The sequence below is a fragment of the Anopheles nili genome, chromosome 3, assembly GCF_943737925.1.
Source record: "Anopheles nili chromosome 3, idAnoNiliSN_F5_01, whole genome shotgun sequence".
In the NCBI taxonomy this organism is placed as follows: domain Eukaryota; kingdom Metazoa; phylum Arthropoda; class Insecta; order Diptera; family Culicidae; genus Anopheles; species Anopheles nili.
Genome location: NC_071292.1, coordinates 33865007 through 33887925, shown reverse-complemented (window position 1 = coordinate 33887925; position 22919 = coordinate 33865007). Strand labels below are relative to the sequence as shown.

The window sequence follows — 22919 nt, the reverse complement described above, 5'->3', positions numbered from 1 at the left end:
GTATGTGTATGGCCTGGCGGGAACATCGGGGTTCTCGGGTGGACTAAATCAAACTTCGAGCCCCTTCTGGCCCTACCCACGTGAAATGGGGCGCTATTAATACTGTAACCTGTACGCGAAGGATTTTATGCATATTCATTCGCGTAGTCGATCGCCTTAACCATCGATGGCAAAATAAATGGCAGTGTTGTTCGTGCGTGGGAAATGTTTGATGCATTTCTCGAGCCGTTTGGGCTCTTGCGAGATATATGCAGGCCTTTTTGCTACGTTCCATTTTTTTGGCAGTTTTGTTTGATTTCATTTTCAAGTGGTATCTGTTTGCTCTGGGTTCATGAATATTTGACTTTGTTAATTCTTTTTTTTTCATACATTTTATATATGTTGTTTTATACAATTGGTTTAGCGTTATACGTTTCATCGTTGCGTGTGCCTTTATTTTCTGCCATTCGGATGGCAAACGAACGGTCGTTTATGAACAGTGGTTATGTTTCCTTTTATACATGCATTCGTACCGGGGATAAAAATAGATGAGATTTGTTCGGTCATGTGAGTTATGCGCTTTTTGTTTCTTTTTTCCCACGCTACTTATTGTCTCTGGACGGCTGCCGGCCACTCGCCGCGAACTTCCTTACGCTACGGTTAATGTTTCACACCCGATGGAAAGCTGGCCACAATATCGGAACGAATCAATAAATACGATCGCAAACAGATGTGATGCGTTTTTTTTTACGGCAATCTAGTGGAAAATGTCGATCAACCGTTATGGACAAGCGGTTTTGGAAAAACTTCGAATCACTAGCGCCACTAGTGGTTGATAGTGGTACTAGAGTCATCTTGTACACAATTCTCTCACTAAGCTTGTGTACAAGTTCACGCACACAATGTGGGAGCACAAAAAGGGATATTACTATGGCGGTTTGCATCTTTACTATTTAGGCCGAAGTTTCTGTACATTTTATCCCATCATCCGGCTGGTTAAGTAAAACGACTCGTTTACTTGTGCTATTCCTTTCGTAACCTAGTTTTTCCTTACCGACAACAACCGCAACCCAGCGCAGTCGATCTGAATCTAGTTTGTCCTGTAAAATTTGCCTTTCTAACAGTCCTATTTGCGATATCGCTCAGCCCTTCGTGCCGCTACAGCCGACAACCGGCGGTTGCTAACATAATACATCTGCTAGTTGGTTTTGTATAAAATCTTTATAATATCACACAGTAATCTTCATCTTCCTCGCTTCTATTATTTTTTGTTCGCCGATCTCAACCGAGAAGTTTATTCTCGCTTCGGCTTCGCAAGCATCATCTCGGGTTTGTTTTTGTATTCTCGTGCTTCCTCCAACCATGTTGGGAATCCTTGTTGGGAGTAAGTTAGTTTTGCAACAGCTACGCTATTTACATCTGCACACTCGTGACATTCACACTCGTACACTGATTCACGTAAACATTCACCTCCACCACGGGAAGCGGGACACCGAGGAGGATACACAACATTGAGGAGGGATGAGAAGAGGAGGAAAAACTGTCTCGTTCGTTGGCCTGCCTGTTGTACGTGTTCGTTCGTGGGTCGATCCTGGAAGGTCCTTTTGTCCTCCCATTCGATCTCAAAACACACGGCCCAGCATTGTTGCAGTTTCGTATGGTTCTAGATGCGGTTTCACTACACATTAATGCCGCTGAGGAATTAAAATTAATACTTAAAAGGTATAGAGGGCTTTCGCCGAGTCTCGCCGCCACTTGCTTCGCTTACGCCGCCGGATCGTGTTGCGGCGCTGGGTCCTCTTCTGCCGCTTGCTCCGAAGCGGAAGCGTCGTCCGGCGCCCGGTCCTCCACTCACGGGGGTTTGGTTTTATCTTTAAGACTAGAGACGGTTGCCTGAGGGTGGCCGCTACCGTGCAGGATGGCATAGAACGGGGCGGGGGCTGGCTGGATGCCGCTTTGGCTTGAGGTCGGACTGGCCGCTTCCGCTGTTTCGTCGTCCAGCTGAACGCTGCTGTCGGCCGCGGACGGGATCGTGGGCAGGAAACGTACGCCGAGGCGCGGCGGTGAACAGGACAACTCCTGTGTGTCCTCCTGAACGGCCGATTGACGAACGAGTCGTGGTTTACCACCAGGGATGGATTGGCGAGCGGAGCCTACGGAAAGAGCGTGGGAAAACCATTAATATATTAACGAGAATTGTGCGCACAGACAGGATAAATTGACGTATGTCCCTTTAAATTGACATTCGATTATTCGGTTATCGAAGCTAGGCCCCTGAATGTATGCAATTGGTGTTACATCTAACATAAGAACTACCTTGGGTTGTTGGAATTTTCGATCTTACTTGGTCCAAAAGACTTGCTACTCACCGGAAACAGGATGACCGACGCCATCTACCCGCACACCCGGTAGAACCACCGAGGTGCTACCACTCGATCTCGAGATGCGCCAAGTGCCAGTGCTCTGCGTGGCGGTCGATCCGGACGAGTCGTTCCGCGAGCTGGACAAGTTCGAATCCTGTGACGTCTTGCGCGTGATCAACCACGACGTGTGTCGGCGGCGCGGATCCAACAACCGCAACGGAATGCCACAGTGATGCTGGGCATTCCGCCACGAGTCCGATCGCGATGAGCTGAAGTTCTCGCTGGATGAAACGGAACCGGCCCGTTTGTGTTGCTTCTGCTGGATCTCGGCGATCTGGTACGCGTACTGATCGCCATTCCGACCACCTCGGCGTCGTTGTCGATCTCCTGCCGTTCCCCAGTTGCACAAGACCAACCGTCGCCAGGTGCGCCCAAGTACACCCTGACGCAGGTGATGCTGCGGTTGCTGCTGCTGATGATGATGGAACCGCAACCGAGCGGATTCCTGCTCCATCAGCTTGGCGGAACAGTTGCACGTCTGACCGGGCAGCAGTGGTGGCAGCTCCTTGGAAGAGCGCTCCACCAGCGAGTTGGTGTTGGCGGGCGTATGCCGGTTGCTGAAGTTGGAACTGTGCCGACAGCGACCGATACCCCGCGTGACGCGCGACTCCTCGATCGCTTTGCAGATCAACACGCAGTCCTTCTTGAACTGCTTCGTGAGGATGGCGTACAGGAACGGGTTGCAGCAGGAGTTGAGCGGCAGGATGAAGACGGTGAACACCTTCGCTTGCTCGAGCGAGATCAGGTGCAGCCCGAAGACGGCGGTCAGCGAGAAGAATGCGATCGGTGACCAGCAGATGAAGTCGGTGAAGACGAGCAGTGCCATGCGTTTGGCGATGCGCGAGTCGTTCGAGTTCCAGGCCTGCGAGCCGCGTATTGCGCAGTACATCTTGAGATAGCACCCCATCAGGATGAGGAAGGCCACTCCGTTGATGAACATAAGAAATACGACGTACGCCAGGCTACCGGTGCCCTTCTGGATCTCGAACGGCAGGCACACGGCGAACACGCGGTAGTCGGACACGCCGAGCAGCGGCAGGACGGCCATCGTGATGGCGAACGTCCAGCCGACGGTCATGATGTAGCTGGCGTGCCGCAACGATAGCCGCTTGTTCAGGTGCATCGCGTGCGTGATGGCGTAGTTGCGCTCGAGGGTGATCACCGCGAGCGTGTACACCGATAGCTCCGAGCTGAGCACGGCCAGAAACCCGGACAGCTTGCAGCCGGCGCTCATCTGCCACGGGATCGCGTACATGCGGAACTCGCCCAGCGTCGAGGCGTCCACCACGGCCAGGAAACCGAGGTAGATGCCCATGAAGAAGTCGGCCGCGGCCAGGTTGCACACCAGGAACCGCGGCACGTCCATCTTCGAGCGGGAAAAGATCAGCACGAACACGACCGTACCGTTGCCGAGCATTGCGAGCAGAAACACGACCCACACACCGCAACGCAGTGTCCACCAGTCGAACAGGTCCTGGCACGGCAGGAACGGTCCTGGTTCTGGGAGACACTGGATCGCACCCGGCTGGGCTGTCGGGGATGCGTGGGTTATGCCCAGCTCGTCCTCAAAGTACTCGTCCGGGAAGGTTGGCACGTGACCACCCGGATAGCTTCCGTACTCGGCACCGTACGCATTCAGCAGGTCGTTGATCTGTGTGCCGAACTTTTTGCTCAGATTATCTGAAATAAATTGATAAGGGAAACGGTTACTATCGGTGTTTTGAAGCGAAGACCTAAATCAAAGCAACCACGTTGGGGATTATTTATGTCAAATTTGACAGTTCTGATTTCGGTCGGAGTGGCGATTGAGATGTAAACTACTGAGCAGCTGACCAGCACAAAAGGCTAATACTAACGGTTATGTAGCATAGTATCGTGATAAACCTTCGACAAAAAAGAAATAGATCAACATCAACTGATCAGGATGATCAGACACTGACCGCAGACAGTCAGAATAGCATCCGATTCGGATTGCAAGTGTTAAGAACTGCGTCCCCAAAGACAGTAATTGTGGTTCAATTCGAGGACAGACAACCCGGCCATTGATACTCACGCAACTGCGGCCAGATATCGTTGTAGCTGTTGTTCCACAGGCTCATGTCGAACTCGTTGTCGGTCGGAAAAAGGACGTTTTCGCGGATGTTGAAGGTGTTAGGAACTTTCGGTATGGCCGTGGTGAGCGGCAGAAAGGAACAGCAGTGGTAGGCGTACGAGAGGACGAGCGTCTGAATGCGAGGGAACGCTTCGGGCGGTGGAAACTCGCGCAGGTGCGGATTGTTGAACGTCTTCAGGTGCAGCAACCGCTCCAACCCGACCGTCGGAAGCTGAGGAAATAGGTTGTTGCCGAGGTTCCTGCCATGAAGCAGAGAGAGAGAGTGAGCGAGTGAAAGGTTCGTGTTCATTCTGTCCGCACGCAGTCATGGGTGTTTTCAAAGGGTGTGTTTGCACTTACAGGTCTTCCAGCTTTTTCAGCGGTCGAAACGCGTCCGCGTGGATGAAGAAAACCCGGTTCGATTCCATGTCTCTGCATCGGTTGTCCAGCACAGCCGTGTTGGCGGTGGGTCAAGGAATCGGAAAAGAGGTGAAAAAGAGGGCACATAATGGGCAAGAAAACCGGCACACACACACAAACACCGTGCAATGTGATAAATGCAATTGAATTTCATTTCACCGATGATTTATTCGCCATCGTGTCCTCGAGCGAGCGAACGCCGCGCGGCATACTTACAGCACTTGCAGACGGGCCAGTCCGATGAATGCATCGTGCGGAATAGATTCGATTTCATTGTTCGAAAGCAGCAGATCGTGCAGCTGGCTGAGACTAGAGAACGGAGCACCGTGCAGCGAGCTTATCCTGTTGCTGGCTAAATCCCTGCGGATGCGATGCCCCCCTCAATGGATGGGTGGGTGGTTGCCGTCGAAGGGATACGCGGGGTTTATTTGCCCAACGTTGATCCAGTTGAGAGCATGATAAAACGGAACCCCGCGTCGTTGATGCACCGGAAGAAGCGCACGGAGGCGCACGGGAACCCAATCCAACCGAGAGCCAGTGAGTGTGGCGCCGACCGGAACATCCGCAGGAGATGGAAAAATGGAACCCAGGAAGTGAGGCGAGCACGAGGACCAGCAACCCGCACGGTCACGACGTCACGCCCCGGGACAAGGAGATAATAAAGAGAAATGCAATTTTCTAGCGTTTCGCTCCTCAATATTCGGCGAGTGCAGATGAAGCATACTTACAGCAATCTTAAATCACGACAGTTTGTTACATTTGGAATGCTTAACAATATATTGGATTTCAAATCCCTGCGAGGAGAGAGAGAGAGAGAACGCGAAGGAGGAGTAAATTGCAAGATGAATGAGCTGGCGCAATCCGTCCTTGGCCGTGGGCTACTCACAAGCTTCTCAAGCGGGGTGAAGTCTTACAAATATGATCAGGTATTTTGGACAAGTTAGCCCGATCCAGCCGCAGCACCTCGAGCGAAGTGCATCCGTCCAGTGGAGGTAGTTCATTGAGGCCGCGTACGTCGGAAAGAATGCTGCCGGTGAGAAGGAAGAGGCGCTTATTGAACCTCAGCAAACCGGGACGCCTATTCGGCCGGTGGTACTTACAGCTTTCGGAGCCGTGGCATGTTCTGCAGAGCGCCGGGTTTGATCCCGACCAGGGGGTTGGATTTCAGATCCAGCGAGACTAGATTTTTGGGGAAATCGCCCTTCGATATCCACCGGATGCGATTGCCGGAAGCCGAGCTGAAATCAGAGAAACAGCAGAATCGATGCCAGTGTTGGTATAACGAGTAGCGAGAAGAAGCTGTGATTGTCTAGCTGAATCTAGCAAAAACTGAAAACCGCACTAACGGAAGGATTGCCTTCCAACGGAGATCCGACATACCTACTTCATTATGGAGGAGTGGTCAAAATTCAATTATTGGACTGTAAAGCCGGCATAAGCCTGAGTAATTTGACATTTCTATCTGTTCCCGTGGCTTCCCGTGGATGCATAGCACGGGATTTTGGAGAGATTCGCTGCTTATTAAATAAACTTTCAAATTGACGGGAATTTGACCGGAAATGAAAGAAGCGCCTGGAAGCGTTCTTCAACATCTGCAGATATTATTGCGCCACCCCACCCACGGCTCATCATCATCATGCGGGCGCTATTGTCCGGGAACGAATGGCCCGGATGGCCACGGTGGCCATCGCAACAGATCTTCATGACAACTGGCAGAAGCTAGCTGGCAGCGATCGGACACCCGCCGGCGATGATGCTGACGCAGCAACGCCAACGGCCGCTAATAGAATACGACGTAAATCTTGCAGCAGCAACGTTGAAAGGCTTATGAATAATGAATGAGCGGAAGCGAAACGCCCCCACGGGCACACCGGCCACTATCCCACTATCGCGGTGACCTCTGCCGTTTTCTGCTGTTGCACGCTTCCGGGCATGACCCGGCAATGGGTCGCCCACCGGGAGGTCGGCAAAGGCGCGAAGGACCGTGTTGAAAAATCTTCCGCTGATAGACAGACGGGAACCCTTGGTCTTGGCTTGGCCTTGGGAGGGCAGATGTATTAAAGAGGCAATACAAAAAGCAATGGAAAGGCTCGGACCGCGCTCTGGATTCCTTGGACAGTGCTTCGGAAGGATCTGCCGATGGAGGATGTTAAGATTTGCGTCCACCCACCGACAAAAGGACATATAAAGCGAACGTGGCTAATGGGGAAGGTAAATCCAATTAGTTAAAAAACGTCGGACGGTGGCATGGCGCATGAAGAGAGAGAGAGAAAAGGATAATTGGCCCAACAACGGTGTGGCTGGCTGGATTTCAAACCCATCGGCGAATGGAACATACAGGCGAGGCAGATGGAGGTGGAAAATTGCCTTCTCTCCGTGGCCCACTAATTGCGGTGTAACAGTACGTTCCGGGGTCCGGCGAATTGAGTGATGAGATAATGCGAAACGGCAGAATAAACTGCTGGCAAATCGTCGGGCTGTGTTTGCCAGTGCGGCGAGCTTTTCCAATCTCATTTTAGGTTCGTTTTTCCCGGCATTCCAGGCTTTCCCGTTTGGGTTGTAAACAATGCGGATGCTTTTGGGTTCGGTTCGCAAACGCATGCATTCGAGAGGCGGAAATCTCGGTCGAGAACCGAGTGCAGGATGATGCAGGATTTACGTAGCGTGCTGGTTTAGTGCTGGCCTCGAGTTTTCCTCGGAAGCACGCCAACAGCTCGTTTTTCTGGCCACACCAGCCAGCCAGCGGGGTTGTTACCGAAACCGATTATAATACGCTTTGAGGTCAGAAGGGCAAAAAGTTACCCATCGAGTCGGTCCTCCATCCACAGGGGCGTTATGACCTCCGACAGCCAAGTGGCATAACTTCTCTCGACACTCCCAACCCGGCCGGGGCCACCCATCCCGGGGCACTCCCCCGTTGCGATTCGCTTGTACTTACATTTCCTGCAGCATCATTAGGTTCTCGAGGCCAACAGGCACGGAGCTTAAGCTATTATCATCTACATCTCTGCAATGGGACAAATGTGGAAAAGTGCACTCGTTTAGAATGTTCCTTCCGCAACGGTGTCACCCCTTCACGCACATCCCGCCACCCCTTTCCGAGCTGTGTTTTGCTGCGATGCCGGAAGAAAGCCGCCTCCAGGATAGCGAAGTTTTAATCGTCTGAAAAACGCAACCACCAATCGAGCGACCGATTCCGGGCGAAAGAGGAGAGCGAGATTTTATGCAAATAAATTCGGCAAACTTTTCCCTTCCCGGGGTTTTTCCCCATCGGGTCGAGGTGAATTGTTTCAGGATGGGCCGACATTTGAATGCGTTTTCGCGCTCCACCGAACCCGAACGTGGTGCTGGTGGTCCGGGAGAAAGCGCTCCAGTGCGGGAGGATTTATTTGCGTGTGGAATTTATCCATCCTCGAGGTTGAACAAGGGGGTGTAGGAAAGTTTCGAAAGGGATCGAATAGTTTTTTTTTCATCCTCCCACTGGTTCTTTTGGTTTCGTTCTTTTTTTTTTTGGTGCGCTTTCTCCTGAGGGAAAAAGGTAGCTTACGGTTTTGGGACGCTTCGGGTGGCGGGATGATGAAGGCGTGGTGATCGTTTTGCACGATGAGTACTTACAAAACTTTGAGTCGTGTTAGGTTCGTTAAAGCACCGGAAGTAATTTCACTTATTTGATTTCTTCTTAATATTCTGAAAATAGAAATGGCGCCAGCGAGTTAGCGAGTCGCATGCGGTCGGATTGGGGAACGGCATCGCCAGTACTTACAACATGTATAAACTATCCAAAACTGGAAAATCTCTTTCGCTGATTATTGTAAGTAAGTTATTTCCTAGATTTCTGCAACGAAACGAGACGGATTGGGTGTGAAATGAAGTGCAGCGTGGTGGTGCTCTCAGTCACTTCCACTGGCCGTCTGCCATAAGTCTTCGAGTCAGCTTCATTTTAGAGTCCTTTGCCTTTGGCCTGACTACGCCATCCGAATGGCAGGCAACCGGAATGTCGCCAGCTTTCAGGCTGATTGCGCTTCTCGTAGAAGCGAGGTGCCCGCGTCGAAACAACACATCGTGACACATTTTGACTCGACTTGTCGCATGAAATAATGTCATGGCCCGATCGCGGTCAAACCGTGCCGTGCATCATTCAGCCGTGGACCGGCTTCCGGCAGCCCGGAAGGACAAAAGAAAGGGCGCGGTCGATTTTTGGGATGCTGGCAGCGCTCCAAACTTTAGCGTTGCATCTTGCAGTTGTTGGCAAGTCCGCGGTTCCGATTGACGAGGTTTTTTTCCCCTCGTTTGTGGTACGTGACAACCAACGATCGGCGCACGGATGACGGGGTATTCATGTCAAAATGTGCCACTCGCCGGAAATCGGACCAAGGGACTACGTGTGTGTGTGTCACATCGATTGATTTCTGGGTTGTCTGTTTTTTTTTGTCGTCGTAGGCGGTCAAATTTTGGTGCAAAGATGGAATGGTTTCTTTTTTTGTTTTCAACCAGAGCGAAAACTTTGGCAATTCGATTCAGTTGACGAGGGTAGGTGACAAAAATGAAATGATACTGATTTTCAAGTTAAATTGTTGTTTTTTAGGTCCTCTACCTACGTCGTTATTCCCTTCTTGAGGAGATGGGAGATTATGTTCGAATTTGGGAATTGTCTAATGGCTGCCTCCTAGCAGCAGCTTGGGAAAACCTCATCACACCTCTGTCAACGTGGCGCAAATTAAGTTAAGTATGTCGAAAATATAAGATGCGTTAGCTTTTAAACAACTTCCTGCACGCGGGCATAAACCAAAGATGCACGTCTTCCTTCATTCCAGCCACTTAGTACCACTCAATTGGCCTCGAGTTGTATGATCCGAGCGAACTCAAAAAGGTTCACCTCACGGAAACGCCTTTCAGACACCCGTAAAGCCAGCCCGTGGGCTGGCAGTGATGCGGTAAATCAAAGCCCGCGGTTTCCTAGCTCCTGAATGCGAGCTCCCGCCCGAAGCATACTTACAAAGCTTCTAATGATCTCAGTCCGATCAGCGCGTCCGTCGGAACCCGCTGCAGCAGATTGCCTTCCAGTCTCAGGCTCTTCAGGAAGTGGAACCCCCGGAAGGTAACGTTCTCCATGTCGGCGATTAGGTTGTTGTCTAGGTAGCTGCAATAAATCAACCCGAAGGGCGAGTGTTTAGCGTTTGGCTGTTTGGTGGAACGAGATCCGGGCTGGTATGGTCTAACTTACAGCGAGATTACCGTCCGGATGCGTCGTAGTGCTTCCGCCGGTACGCGCGTCAGGCCGCAGTTTTGCAGCGCGATCTTCTTCAGGCTCGACAGGCCGAAGAACGACTCGCTGTTGACGTGCTCCAGCTTGTTGTGGGAGAGGACGCTGCCGAAGGAAATAAAAGCGTGGGTTTAATTGCACCGTAATGTCGACCCCCGGTCTGTAAACCGATACACCGGTTGTACCGGCGAGAGGCCGACAGGGTGCGTTAACGTACTTTCCGAACTAAACTAAACTTTTTAATGCACGTTTTCAAAGAGAACTATCTGCCGGAAGAAATGAATCCTGGCCGGGCTAGTGCCATTGGAGTGGTAACGTGAGCCCGGTTCCTATCGCCATATACCAGTTCGAAACCTTTCAAAGAGTTGAACTAATAAAACAGCTGAATGGCCTGACCGGGGACAGTGACGTTCTCAAAGTAGGGTGGGAAAATAAACTTTTTAATTACAAAATATTTGCTCTGACGCATCCGAGCACCAGGCATTGGAAGGCCAGCATTCCTGCTGCTACACTCTAAAGGTTCGTTTCTTCCGTTCCGACGATGATGAACCCTGACCTGACCATCCTCCTTCGCTATCGATTTAATTACTTTCGCACCCCCGCTCGACCCTATCGAATTGCAAGCGATAAACTTTCGTCCTAGCGCTGGAAAACTCGCCATCCTTCGACATTTCGTTTGCCGAGAGTGCGGAAGTAGTCCTGCACCCGGTGCGAGGTGAGAGGAACATTAATTACCGCTCGGTGTGCCGCTGTGTCATACTTACAGTTCCTCCAGATTTGGCAGCATGTCGAATGACTTATTTGGTAGGTTGGTTATGTTGTTGTTGCTTAGATCTCTGTGGACGAAAGTGAGACATTGAAGCATTCCATTAGAAGAAACTGGCGGAGAAAATTCATTAGCTATATTATTAGTACTGTAACGGGCGTTTCCTCATTGAAGGACCCCACATTTTCCGCGAAAGGCACCACGAGTCGGGTCACGTGAATTAATTGCCTTTAGATCGCGCGTCGGTTTGCTTAGGAGCCGGCCTAATGTTGCTTCGAAGTGCCACTTTAGTTTGTTTTTTTCCCCCTTTTTTCATCCCCAAAATGGATCCGGTCGCTTCCGTAGCCGGTACCCCGGTACTTTGGTTGCGACAGCCGTGACAGGCCGGAACTACAACTATTAGCGGTGGTTAATTTATGGACCGCCACTTTCGAGGGAAATTCGTCCTACCGCCCAGTCCTAGGGTGCGCTTTCTCGATTAAAAGAGGCTTGAAATACACCGACCGAACCATAATTACCGTAAGACAAATGGTGGCGGCACGCGATGGTAATAGGTTTGGCCTAGTTTTTCATCTTTTTCGTGTTCTTTTTTTCTATTCCTCTCGCTCTCTCTCCAAAGGACACTTCAAATTTGAGCAATGAAACGCTTCGTTCGAGTGCCACCGGATCTTCCGGATTCGGCCGTGGCGAGTCTTGTTGACCTTGTTTACCGAAAACACAGCACGGTGAATCGTTTACAATAAAACATCGAAAATATAGCCGTTTTCCTGCGCTTCCTGCTCGCGACCGGGGTGAATGCCGCTGCAAACAGGGACGCGGATAATGCAATAAACTCTTCGAAACTGTGGCATTTGCTGGCTTATGGTGTGCTGCTGTTGCTATCGAAGCCACCGGATGCTTCCGCATGGCCACAGACTACAATGGTACAGCGGTCATAAGTGAATCCTGGTGGAAAATCCCATCTTTTGCTAGCTTCCTCGCCAAGCTTACTGCGGTCGGCGAGCGGCGGATTACTGGCGGGTTCCGTTCATGTTGAACAGCCCGCTAGTTCCACCGGGAGGGTTTTTTTTATTTTTGGTATCAAGCATTCAACACAGATTTAGTGTAGTTTGGAGCACGCAGCAAAAAAGGAATAGGAAAAGTTTTCGAGCATGACGTAGGCAACATTGGTCCTGATTCATCAGTTTTACTATTAAAATTTGTGTTTTCCCCCACCCTCAGATGGACGAGTTTTCCAACCCCCTGCTGTGACATTTACAACCTTGAGCGTGGGATGAAGCGGATGGAAAAAAAACGAGAGATGGAATGCCGATAAAAAAGGTCCTAGTTTGCAACAAGTCGACTAGAGAAGCTCGCACAAAGCGTTTGCTTAGGAATTGGAGGATTGTTTTTTTTGCTTCACGCTCCCCACATTGGAACTCATCAAACCCACGGTTCCGTGAGAAGGGAAAAAAAAAGTAAAATGGCCACAAAGGCGACCCGGCTCTAAAGGATGTGCCGTAGAAAGTTGACCCTAGGGGGGAGGAGTGGATCAGATAGATCGGTTCGCTCCGTCCGGATCCCATTATGTCGGTCGTTTGCCGGCGGTATCGCGATTTTGTACCACGCTCTGGCCTCCCACGGTGTCCATAAAAATAAATCCATCATCAGGCGGGGATTCGTTTTCGTGGCAGGGTTTCGGGTGCTGAAGCAGCTAGAAAAATCCTACCCAAAACCTTTCCGGCACGGAGTCCGTATGTTTCTGAACGCTGGTCAGGTGATCATAGAAGACGAGACCTTCGCTAGTGTATGAACAGGCGCCAGATAAAGGAGTGAGGGCGTAGCACGACCGCTGGCACTAATTTGATACACTTGGCCCTTGACCCCGAGCCCAGGAAGGCGTGTGCGCACATGAAGGTTAATGGTGCACGAAAAACGCCTCCCAACGGCTTTCCCGTGATGTCCAAAAGCATCACCCCTCGGAGAGAAACAGAATGGCAGGGGGAACGTTATCACGCCAAACATTTTATTTTGTCCGCTGAACCGGACGCCGTTGCGATGTTGGTTGGGTGGCGTTTAAAAAGGAAATTGATTCGGTGGAACGGGAACCGGCACACAAAAAAGCGAGCTTCCCACAAGAGAAAGCTCCAAGCAAACACGCACGATGGAGTCGGCCCAACAGGAGAACGGAACGGAACGGAGGAGGATAACGCAACATAACAACTTCAGCTTTGGCGGCCGGTCGGTACCCGAAACCAATTTATCATCCCGACGTGTCAGGGAGACCGTTTCCAAGGGCGAAGCGTCGTCTCTTATCTGGCTGGCAAAGCCCAAAGAAAAACGGCCCTCGGGGAGAAAGGGCCTATGGGCCTGTGAGGGAGGCGCCGAGGGACCCGCAGGCAGCCAGGATCGTCCCATTGACGCCGGCACCTTTTAACGATCTTGTTCTCGCATTGGGATGGGGAACATCAGTCGAATAGAAGAGAGAGAGAGCGAGAGAGAAAAAAAGCATAACACACCACGACGAGACGCGGAAAACTACCAGCAGGCGTCAATTTGCGACCACCCTCAGGAACCCAGGAACCGTGCCGCTTTTGTGACGGATTTTTCCAACCCAAAACGGGCCACATCGAATGGATGCACACGTGACGCAGGTACAGGACGTTTCGGTGGTGGAAGCTGAAGAGATTAAAATTCTATACCGCCCGGCGTGGCACGCAGTAAATCATCGCAACCCGATTGTTTGTCACCGAATGATGCTGACGACGATGACGGCAGCGATATGGGTTGTCGGTGCGATCGGAGGGCCCTTCGGGAAGGTGTCATGTTATGTGAGCGCCACGGGGGCAAAGGTTCTCCTGACAAGCCCGTACGGTTGAGGTGGGTGGCCTAAAAGGGATAAAGGGGGCTTTTCCGGCTAGACCGAGGACTGTTTTCTAGCAGCACAACACCCTGGTGCCCTTTTGGGTTCTCCGGAGGGTCACTAGATGGGGCTACTTTCGTTTTAGGAGGCATGCCTTTGACCTGTCCGGAGTTTTATCAGCTTCGGCAAGCAGAAAACTAGAACTCCCAATAAGCTGTAAATTATGTCAATTGCGGCAATGATTTCAAGCGGTTGTTCAACACCCAGTGCAGAAGAACAGATGTTTGGAATTGTAAGTAGTGAAAATTTTACCACAACAAAACAGAACTCTAATGGCATTACTCATCGTCACTTTCCGTGCCAAGGGAGAGAAGAAAAAAAACATGCAAGGGACAAGATAAATGAACCTGACGCGTTACGTCACCTCTGATCTAGGTCATTCGTGGGTTTATCTTTTTGTCCGAGCATGGCCCCGTCATATCTGCCACGGTGTGTAATAAATTAACGGTGTGTGTCTGTGAGTGTGTGTGTGCGTGGAATAGAATCACTTTTAGTTTGGGCTTCCGGTCAATTTTTTCGTCAACACGCGCAAACGGATTCCTGAAAATTTGCAGCAATAACTTGCGCCCACGAATCTACGAGCAGATGAACGCGAATGTCCAAGTCGTCGGCCGAAGTAAGTTGAGACTGCGTAGATAAGGCCTCGCAGCCCACGCTGGTGCTTCGAAGGGAAATCTTTGAGTGGAAAAATGAGCTAAAAAGCACCCAAACCGAGCAGTTCGCCAACTGGCCATAAGTTAGCCCCAAAACGGGCATGTTTATGACAGCCAAATGAGATTCCTGCACCCTTATAATAAATGAACGGGAAGCGGATGTCGTTTGTGATAAGCTGAAACAGTTTCCAACTCCCCCTCCCGGCTGGCCGATCGGATGGAATCTTTTCCGTCATTTGTGCGAGCGTGAACGGCGTGGTGAACACATTTGAAATAGATTTGGCAAGGACGTGGGAGCGAAAAAAAAAACATGCTCCATCCCCCTACGCGGACAACAACAACCCATCAGTAAAAAGGAGGGCGATGAGAAAAAAAGAAAATTACAACGCAGAAAAAAAGGGCATCGCTGCTAAACTAGCCCCACTAGCCTTTCCCACACCCAGCGATTTCCCAGCGCCACCGAAAACAATCATTTATCATAGGAACACCCCACGTGTTGTCCCGGTGGAAAGCAGGAAGACCGATGTCCCGGAAAAGCTCTAATCTGTGCCGTAACTTTTCCTTCCAGCGTTGGCTTGGCTTGATTTCGCCGGAAAGTTCTAATATTCTTACGCACATTCGGTCGAAGGGATGCCACTTTGTGCACAGGACAGAAACCGGGATGGGGTGCTTTCGCAAGGACGCGAACGCTGAAGTCCTTGCGTGTGGCACTACTGGGAAGGATATTCGAACGGTGAAACCGCAACGCAAGCGTGGCATGTAAAAATGACATCCCACCAACGGAAACCGGAAGGCGCAAAAACAATTTGCGATGGGGGATTCGTTTTTTTTTCTCTCTCTCTCAAAACGAGCGAATAAAAACTTTTTCACTAAATTTCGCTCCACACTGCTGATTTGTGGTTTCTGCCATTTTCTTTCCAGCTCGCAACCGCTTCCGGATCTGCCGGGACTCGCGGGCAGATCGCTGTTTGGAGAATGTTGTTTATCATCGAATCAGTGCCAGAAACGACAAAAGCACCAGCGCGCCAACACGATAAGACGCTAATTTATACACGATGCAGCGGTCAAACTGAGCGCCATAAATCATGCATCACTGAGCGCTGCAGCCGTGCCGTGGGGCCGCGTGTCGCACCGAGCACCATTGTTTGCCGTTTTGCGAGGGAAGCACCAGCTTAACCGAACGAAGGACGCCCACTGTTTGGCTTCCGGCTCATGAAAAATGCAGAAGAATAGTGCACCAAAAGTGGCAGCCCCCAGTACCAGCAACAGCGGTGGCATCTTCCCCCCAAAGGCGGATGCACATTTGTGGGTCACGACGCGCCATCAATTTGCGTTTTATTTGCCGCACCACCCGAGCGTCGAAGGGAGGGTACATTTTTACAGCATGATCGGTGTTGCATTTAGAAGCGCCGCTTCAAATTGATTTACATCGCGCGGCTTCCTGTGGGCATTCTCCCGTAGCTCATGCATTATTTATCTCGGTGCACCTTATCGCTTTACAGTTGCCTTTTATTTCACGAAGGCCCCGTTTTGAGGGCATTTCCTCAGCCGAGAAACGATGCGCATGTTTATGAAACGAAACCAAAAAAGGGCGCATCACAGCGAGCTAGTTCTTGAGGTTACTGGGGCGCCCTTTTTCGGTTGAGGCGAAAGAACGCATGCCACAAAAATGGAGCACCCTGCGAAAAGAAGCATCCGTTTTCCCAACTTTAAACCCACCACTTTGCGCAACCCAGACCGACGAAAGGGAATCGAGTTTCCAGAACAAAAAGAAAAGTTCTTTCCATCTCTCCCACACACGTGCGGGAGCTTTCACAGGGTGTGCCAGAAACCACCCGAAAACCGCTTCGCATGCATTTATGCACAGTCGAACAACTGTAGTGGCGCAACTTTCGGCAACATTTCGCCCGCGGGGAAGGCCTGCGCCTGGGCATCGAACAAATCGACGTTGTCTGGCTGTGGCATCATCTTGAATAAATCTTCCATCGTAGCGCAAGTGGAGTGGCGGCTTCAAATTTGCGCATTGTTTGTGCGCGACGCAGCATGCATCAAGTGTGCGGTTGGCGAACGCACGTGCTGTGCGGTTTGTTCTCCAGCAGCAGTAGCAGCAGTAGCAGGCCATGCTTTACCAGGGCTGGCAACGAACGGTGTGTCAAAAAAGCATCAACTCGTGCAAAATGATTTACTGCTGCAAATTGATAAGGGTTTTTAGCGCACGGCACACAAACACCACACGGCTCTCGACGGCGGCGAGTTCTTATGCATTTTAGCGCTTGAGTATTTGCTCGGTCGCCTACGTGCGAGCGTGGAAGGGTGACCGCGTGTGGCGAACTTTATTGTAAGATTTTCCCCACCACCTTCCGGGACTGGCGTTTGCTCACCGCGTTGCAGGCGAAGAAATAATAGAGAAAGTTTACTAATTCAACTTCACTGCTGGCAAACGGTGGCACACGATGGCGGGCGTTATCCTTGGTGAAGCGACTCGACTGGCTTGCAGTCGTCGCGCTGGGATTATGCTCCAAACTTTGGCGATGTGCGATGTACGATTGTTTGCAAATTGTTTTGCAAAATTTGCCAACCGATGCGGGCGAATGAATTTGCAATCAGCTAGTGGAGAGTTCGGTTCAACGCGGGACTGCATCCCGTACGTACGGGACCCGATCGTGATCGTGTGGGAAAGCGTCGCGCAATGATGCATGCAGTCATTTGTTAATTGAAATGAGATTCAGGATTGTTGTGGCAAATTGAGCCGTCAAAAAGTTGCACCGTGCTGTGATGGTTTCGTTAAAATGGCCAGACAATTTACCGTGTTTTATCGAGTATAGTGCGCACGTAATTAAAATGCTTATAAAATAGTACCTGTAATTTCGGAAATAGCATATTGAAAAATAAGCTGGTTTCACAAAAATTGGATGTAAAACATAGGTGCGCACTATACTCGATAAAATACGGTAAATAGAATATGCTTAAAAATGCAATGCCTATACTTTTTTCATGGATGTGATAAATTAAAAAAATAATGTACCGTGCAAGAGAAATCAACTAGAATTTCTTCTTCTAAAATGGTGTGATAAGCGTTGTACGATTAAGGCCTCTCTTTTTATAGCTTTCTTTCACTTGAAATTTTGAAATCACGTAGCTGAATGCTCAATTCTATAAACGAGGAAGGATAAAGTCGAGATTTGAATCTGAAACTATCGCGTTAAGCTATCGTGCCCTCTCAGCAAGAGTTTAATTCCCCGGAAACACATTTTATACATAAACGTGTTGGGATGTATCGATTCGTTTTTTAAATGAATTTTAATTAACACATTTTCATTAATAACACTGTATTAAAAAATATCATCATAAAGCCTAAAATATTCACTTCATCCAATAGCGTAACGAAAGGCAATAGAAGAACTGAAACTCTCCAACTAATTGTGGTCAGATATCGCCTCGTCTGTGTGCCACATTTGAAGTGTATAAAGCTCCACTTTGCTGCATTTGCACGAGAACTGCACTACAGCTTGCGCAGCAATAACCATTCTAGGTGGTCTGTACTGTAACTACCGCCCTTTCCACCTGTTACATACTCCCCCTCGTTTAGTGCCACCGCTGAACAGCGGACTACCATGCCATAAAAATAATGACACGAAAACGAATGTCTCTTGTAAGTACCGTGTACGACCGGGAAACGGATGTAAGAAACTGGCAGAACTGCAAAAGAAGAACGCAAAGCGGACGACATTGATGCCATTGTTCCACCGAAACGACCGCTCCCTGCATGCCTCGCCATCGGTATCGATCGGCACGCCAAGTGTGTTCGCTAAACATTATCCTGCGGAAATCTGCATCGCCGCCAAAACGGCAACATTGAGCCGTACGGTGGCAGCGAAGAGGTTACAAGAAACCCTGCGCGAAAATCCTTCGGGAGAAACGAAAATAACGATCAGGCGGCGAAAAAGGATCGCCCGAAGTCCGGGCGTAATGGCATCGAAATGCAACAGTACCAAAGGGGGCACAAGTGATAAAATCAATGGCGCTAAAGTGGCGCGAGCATCGATAACGCACAGTGAATTTGCACAAGAATGATGACGGCCCCGGGATGTGCCCGGATGCATGGCCACGGCCAAAAGGGAAAAGCAATTTATTCGGAATCTAAGAATGCACGACATTCCAATGAAATGCTATTGTTAATGGCATATCTAGGGCAAACGCCGATGCCGCCAACGACACCACGGCACGGGCTCAAATTGTTACCCAGGGCAGGACGATAGTCAGCATCCCGTCGTGACGCTGCGAAAGCCGCCCATTTTTCTTCGCTGCGCCACGTCTTCAGCTCGGAATTCAAACACAGGGTGACCCGATTCCGGAGTGCGCGCGTGTCGCACATTGTGGAGAAAAATGTATGGAGAACGGGGAATATTATCCTGTGTGGACTGGGACGGCATGTGAGACATTCGGGAATGGGCCCATTATGTGGGGGCAATTGCAATCATTGTGAGGTGGCGCTATGGATTTTTGCTCAGCACGCAAATCGCGCACATCGACCGGTTTAAGCTGCCCGATACGGCCCACCAGGCGCCTCCATCGATCGCACTCGATCGATGTCGGATGGTTGTAAGAAAATCCATCAAAGCGTCATCGTGGGGCCATCTTCTCCTTAACCAAAATCGGGCTCTCCTTTCGCTTCGTTGCATTGGACGTACATTTTACGGCTTTCGCATTCGGTTGATGCAACCGTCTGATGATGTCTGCAGTCCGCTGGGAACGCCGGCGTGGTGTGCCTCGTGCTGTGCGGCTGTCTGGCCAATTTTTGCCAATTTCCCCCGACCGCTCGTCAGCTCGAACCCGGTCCCTGCACTTGGACATGCTGCAGTAGCTCGAAAAGAAACGAATAAAAGGACGCCCAAATCCGTTGCTTTAACTTTCACTTTTCCTTCACTCCATTTTTTTCCCTCCAGCGCAAGCATTGCGGTTCCGATGGTGGTTACCCAAGAAGACTGGCTCCGTGTGTTCCCAAAGCCTAGAAGGAGGAGAATAGGGCGAACCCACCCTGCCACCATCAACTGGACGTGTTACGTAAACGATGTGTGCCTCGTGCAGTCCCGACGCGCCCTAATCGTTTTATCCTGTAGTGCTCACGTTTCTCCCGTCCCCGTGTTTGTGGCGTCCTGCATGTTATTCATGATCTGCACGCCACTCGAACTCGAAGGGTGCACCTTCCGCGGCCCGATAAGCCTGAGCGACGGGAATCGAGAACTTTTCCGCACCGACGGCACGGGCACGGGCAGAAAAACTTTCGCTTCATGCATGAAGTACCGTGTGGCATCGGAATCCTCGCCACGACGAGTTCTGGGAAGTGAAAGAACAACATCGCACGAAGGAGATAGAGTGAAAGTGAGGGACCAAAAAAAAAATTGCGACCGGTTTTTCCAATGGGGCGAATTTGGATTTGAAGGACAGGATTTGGAACCGGGCCCGTTGCAGCGCGCGAACCGTGCGGGTGCGAATGAACAAATCGTATTTTCTCACCAGACCGAAAGGCTATTTGTTTCAATGCCACACCAGTTTCGGGAGCCGCCAAGTGGTGGGATTGCAATAAAAACCGGTACACCAACGACCGGGAGCGGGTCGTGGTGTGACGGCTTGAGCGGTGTTGATGAAAAGATTCTATTACCATGGAAATGTTTGCACCGGTTTGCGGGACCGTCGGTGCATTCGGATGGAGATGTCACAAAAGGAGCAAAAAAAAATGGGACCGAAAAATGTTTCCCCCCCACCAGTCCGAGAGGACGGTATTCTTGTCGAAACAAATTAAAACGAAATGCCTGATTCCAGTGAAATAAAACAGTGCTGCAAATGCAACGAGAGAAAGCGGGTTTTCCCCCATCGTGGCGAGGATACTGTGTGATCCTGTGAGATCTGCAAAGTAGGACATTGATAAGATTCTTTCATAAAGCTGCAGCATTGCTCGTTACAAACGCTCGTTGGCAAACGAGACCGGCAAGTTCGGATCTGTTCGGTTCGAAGGACACTCGAGCTGGATAGCTGCTACTCTGAAGCGGCCCAACAAGCCTTACCAAGAGCCATCGGAAATAATTGGGCATTGCGAGCAGGCAATCTGATATATTTTAATTATCTCCGGCGGCAACATGAATGCATTTCCTTTTCGTACACGGCTGCATCCTTGAGTGCTCTACTAGCGGTAGTAAACAAATCATTAAAATGGGAACACGTTGCCAAAGTGCTGGTGGTTCTACCGTGACTAGATGCCTCCATCAAGTAGCCATGGAAACTCTTACGTCAGGTGTTTAACGTTAGCTGCAAGCGAGTAGAAATCGTTCCAGCAAGAGTGAAATAACTGCACTGAATTTGTTAAATTTATTTTCTTTAAGGATGTATTTCGCGTCGTTTTTGTACCACCTCCTTCTTGTTTTGATGTGGCGTGCTTTGAATAGAGTGAATGAATTCGTTTACATGTGCCATTAGCAGTGAAATTCCATCAAAAGCAATGCTCGCAACGCCAGTGAGTTATGGAAACGACAGAGAATGAATATTGGAACGTCAGACGGCTGGTTGGTAAGTTTCCCAAAACATAACTCGGGTGCCTTTCGCTAGCATGACGCATTCGCGATTTCGCTAGCCCCTGCGGCACATTTATCATTTATTTATGATGGAAACTGCTACAAGGACCCATCCGGAGTGACTCTTCGTAGCCACGCAGCCTCGGTCAGGTCGGTCGTTGCCAAAGAGAGCACTCAACGACCGAATGCGCCCGGAATCGATATCAAAACTAGATCAAATTTCACTTGTCATTGAGCAGGAGGTCCCATCCATTACTCTTCGGATGGTAGAGATCGGGACCACCAGGACGAGACGCGGATCGAATGGTGCACCGAGTGCCGGCACACACACACACTCACGTACACACGTTCTGTCAGCTAGCTACACGTGCTGGCCTTTTTCCTCACACTGTTGGCCATTGTTTCAGGTTCAAATAAGCGGAAAGCATAATTTACGCTACATAAAACACTGGACATCAGGTCACGGGGCCGGCCCTCCAAGCGGGACGCCAGCTTCCGGGAGTGTTCGGTTGCATTTGGATCAATTTCACCCGGCTTCTGGGTGTGATGGTTGTCGTAGGACCTGCTCCATGCTGCAAAATGGACGACATCACCGACGTTCGTTGGCGTACGGCGAACGATCATAATCGCACGATGACCGGTTACGGTAGCACGGGAAGCGGGCACCCGTGACGTGAGACGGCAAAAACTCATCCATGGGAACGAAGCCGAGCAACCTTTCCCCCCCGATGGGAGGTGAAAATCACGCCAAAATCATTCGCTCGCTTATGGTACGATAATAATAATAATAATAATTCCATCATCATTCCCACCCCTGCCGTGGGTGTCGATGTCAATCGCGGACGCACCAAAGTGCAAGTACCTTTTCCGCCCTTTAAACGGTTCTTTAACCCCTTGTGCACCGTGGCTCATGGGGCGCAAAGGATGACATCCTGGAAATCAGGATAACGGTTGCATGTTGCACGGTTGCAGCCCTCCCCAGGGAAAAGCGAACGAATGGCGAGAAAATGAAGTCAAATTGTAAATGCATTTCGAATCGATCGCCCCGGTGCGGTGACTGTGGTGTCCTGGTGGGTGGTGTCCCTTCGGAAAGGGATAGCACGTATGTGAGGAAACTGCAGAAACAATCGCAGGAAATGTGCACTTTTCACTGACCTATGTCGCAAGTGCATCGCTCAGGACGATGACCGTGTGTGCGGACGTGCCGAGAATGAGCAGTAAGAGATACTATCCCGGGTTGAGATCAAATGTCCTTCCGGATGCATTTTTTTGTTCATTTTTCACGAGTCCGCTGGACGATGATTAATTCGCAACTGTTCTCTTTTATCCGCCACGCACCGAGCGACGGAGCTTGGTGGAAAATCGAGCTCACAGGAGAGAGAAAAAGAGAGAAACGTCGTCCTTACCGGCGTCTATTTCAACTTCCAGGCGTTTGGTGTGACTTCATAAAAACCGCTACTCAAAGGGTAATGCCGCCTACCCCAAAGCAGTACCAATGGCAGAAGATGGTAAAACCGTGAAAATCACTATAATCCAAACTAATTGACCATAAATGTCAACCGCCGCTATAAAAATAAACCATTTGCCCGCGTGCAGCGCGGAATATACTCACTGTCTCCGTTTGGCGGCACATTTGGAGCAAAAGGCGGACAAAAGGCGCCAACGCCGCTGCCACGGCGTTGGTACGCAGAAAATGGAGGGGTTGGGTTTTGGGTTAGGTGAAAAATAGCGGCTCGTAAATCATAAAAAGTTATGTTACTCCCGCGCAGCCGAACGCCACGCAGCAGCAACACCACAAGCTGGCGCTGAGAAAGTGAAATAAAACGCTTCCTTCCGCGCATTTCCCGGTCGT

The 22919-nt window shown here is 50.3% G+C and overlaps 1 protein-coding gene across 1 annotated transcript in view; it reads right to left on the bottom strand.

Annotated features, from left to right (window-relative positions):
* Nucleotides 1–1830: 1830 nt before the first annotated feature.
* The window catches only part of LOC128727229 (follicle-stimulating hormone receptor), a 52478-nt gene continuing 31389 nt past the window's right edge, over nt 1831–22919 (bottom strand). The window contains exons 2-15 of the mRNA XM_053821116.1: nt 10942–11013; nt 10139–10282; nt 9911–10054; nt 8678–8749; nt 8530–8601; nt 7853–7921; nt 6015–6152; nt 5801–5941; nt 5643–5708; nt 5131–5274; nt 4855–4926; nt 4456–4754; nt 2349–4082; nt 1831–2132 (exon numbers count right to left, since the gene is read on the bottom strand). Of these exons, the coding sequence (XP_053677091.1) occupies nt 1831–2132; nt 2349–4082; nt 4456–4754; nt 4855–4926; nt 5131–5274; nt 5643–5708; nt 5801–5941; nt 6015–6152; nt 7853–7921; nt 8530–8601; nt 8678–8749; nt 9911–10054; nt 10139–10282; nt 10942–11013 (3469 nt within the window). The remainder of the gene's footprint in view (nt 2133–2348; nt 4083–4455; nt 4755–4854; nt 4927–5130; nt 5275–5642; nt 5709–5800; nt 5942–6014; nt 6153–7852; nt 7922–8529; nt 8602–8677; nt 8750–9910; nt 10055–10138; nt 10283–10941; nt 11014–22919) is intronic.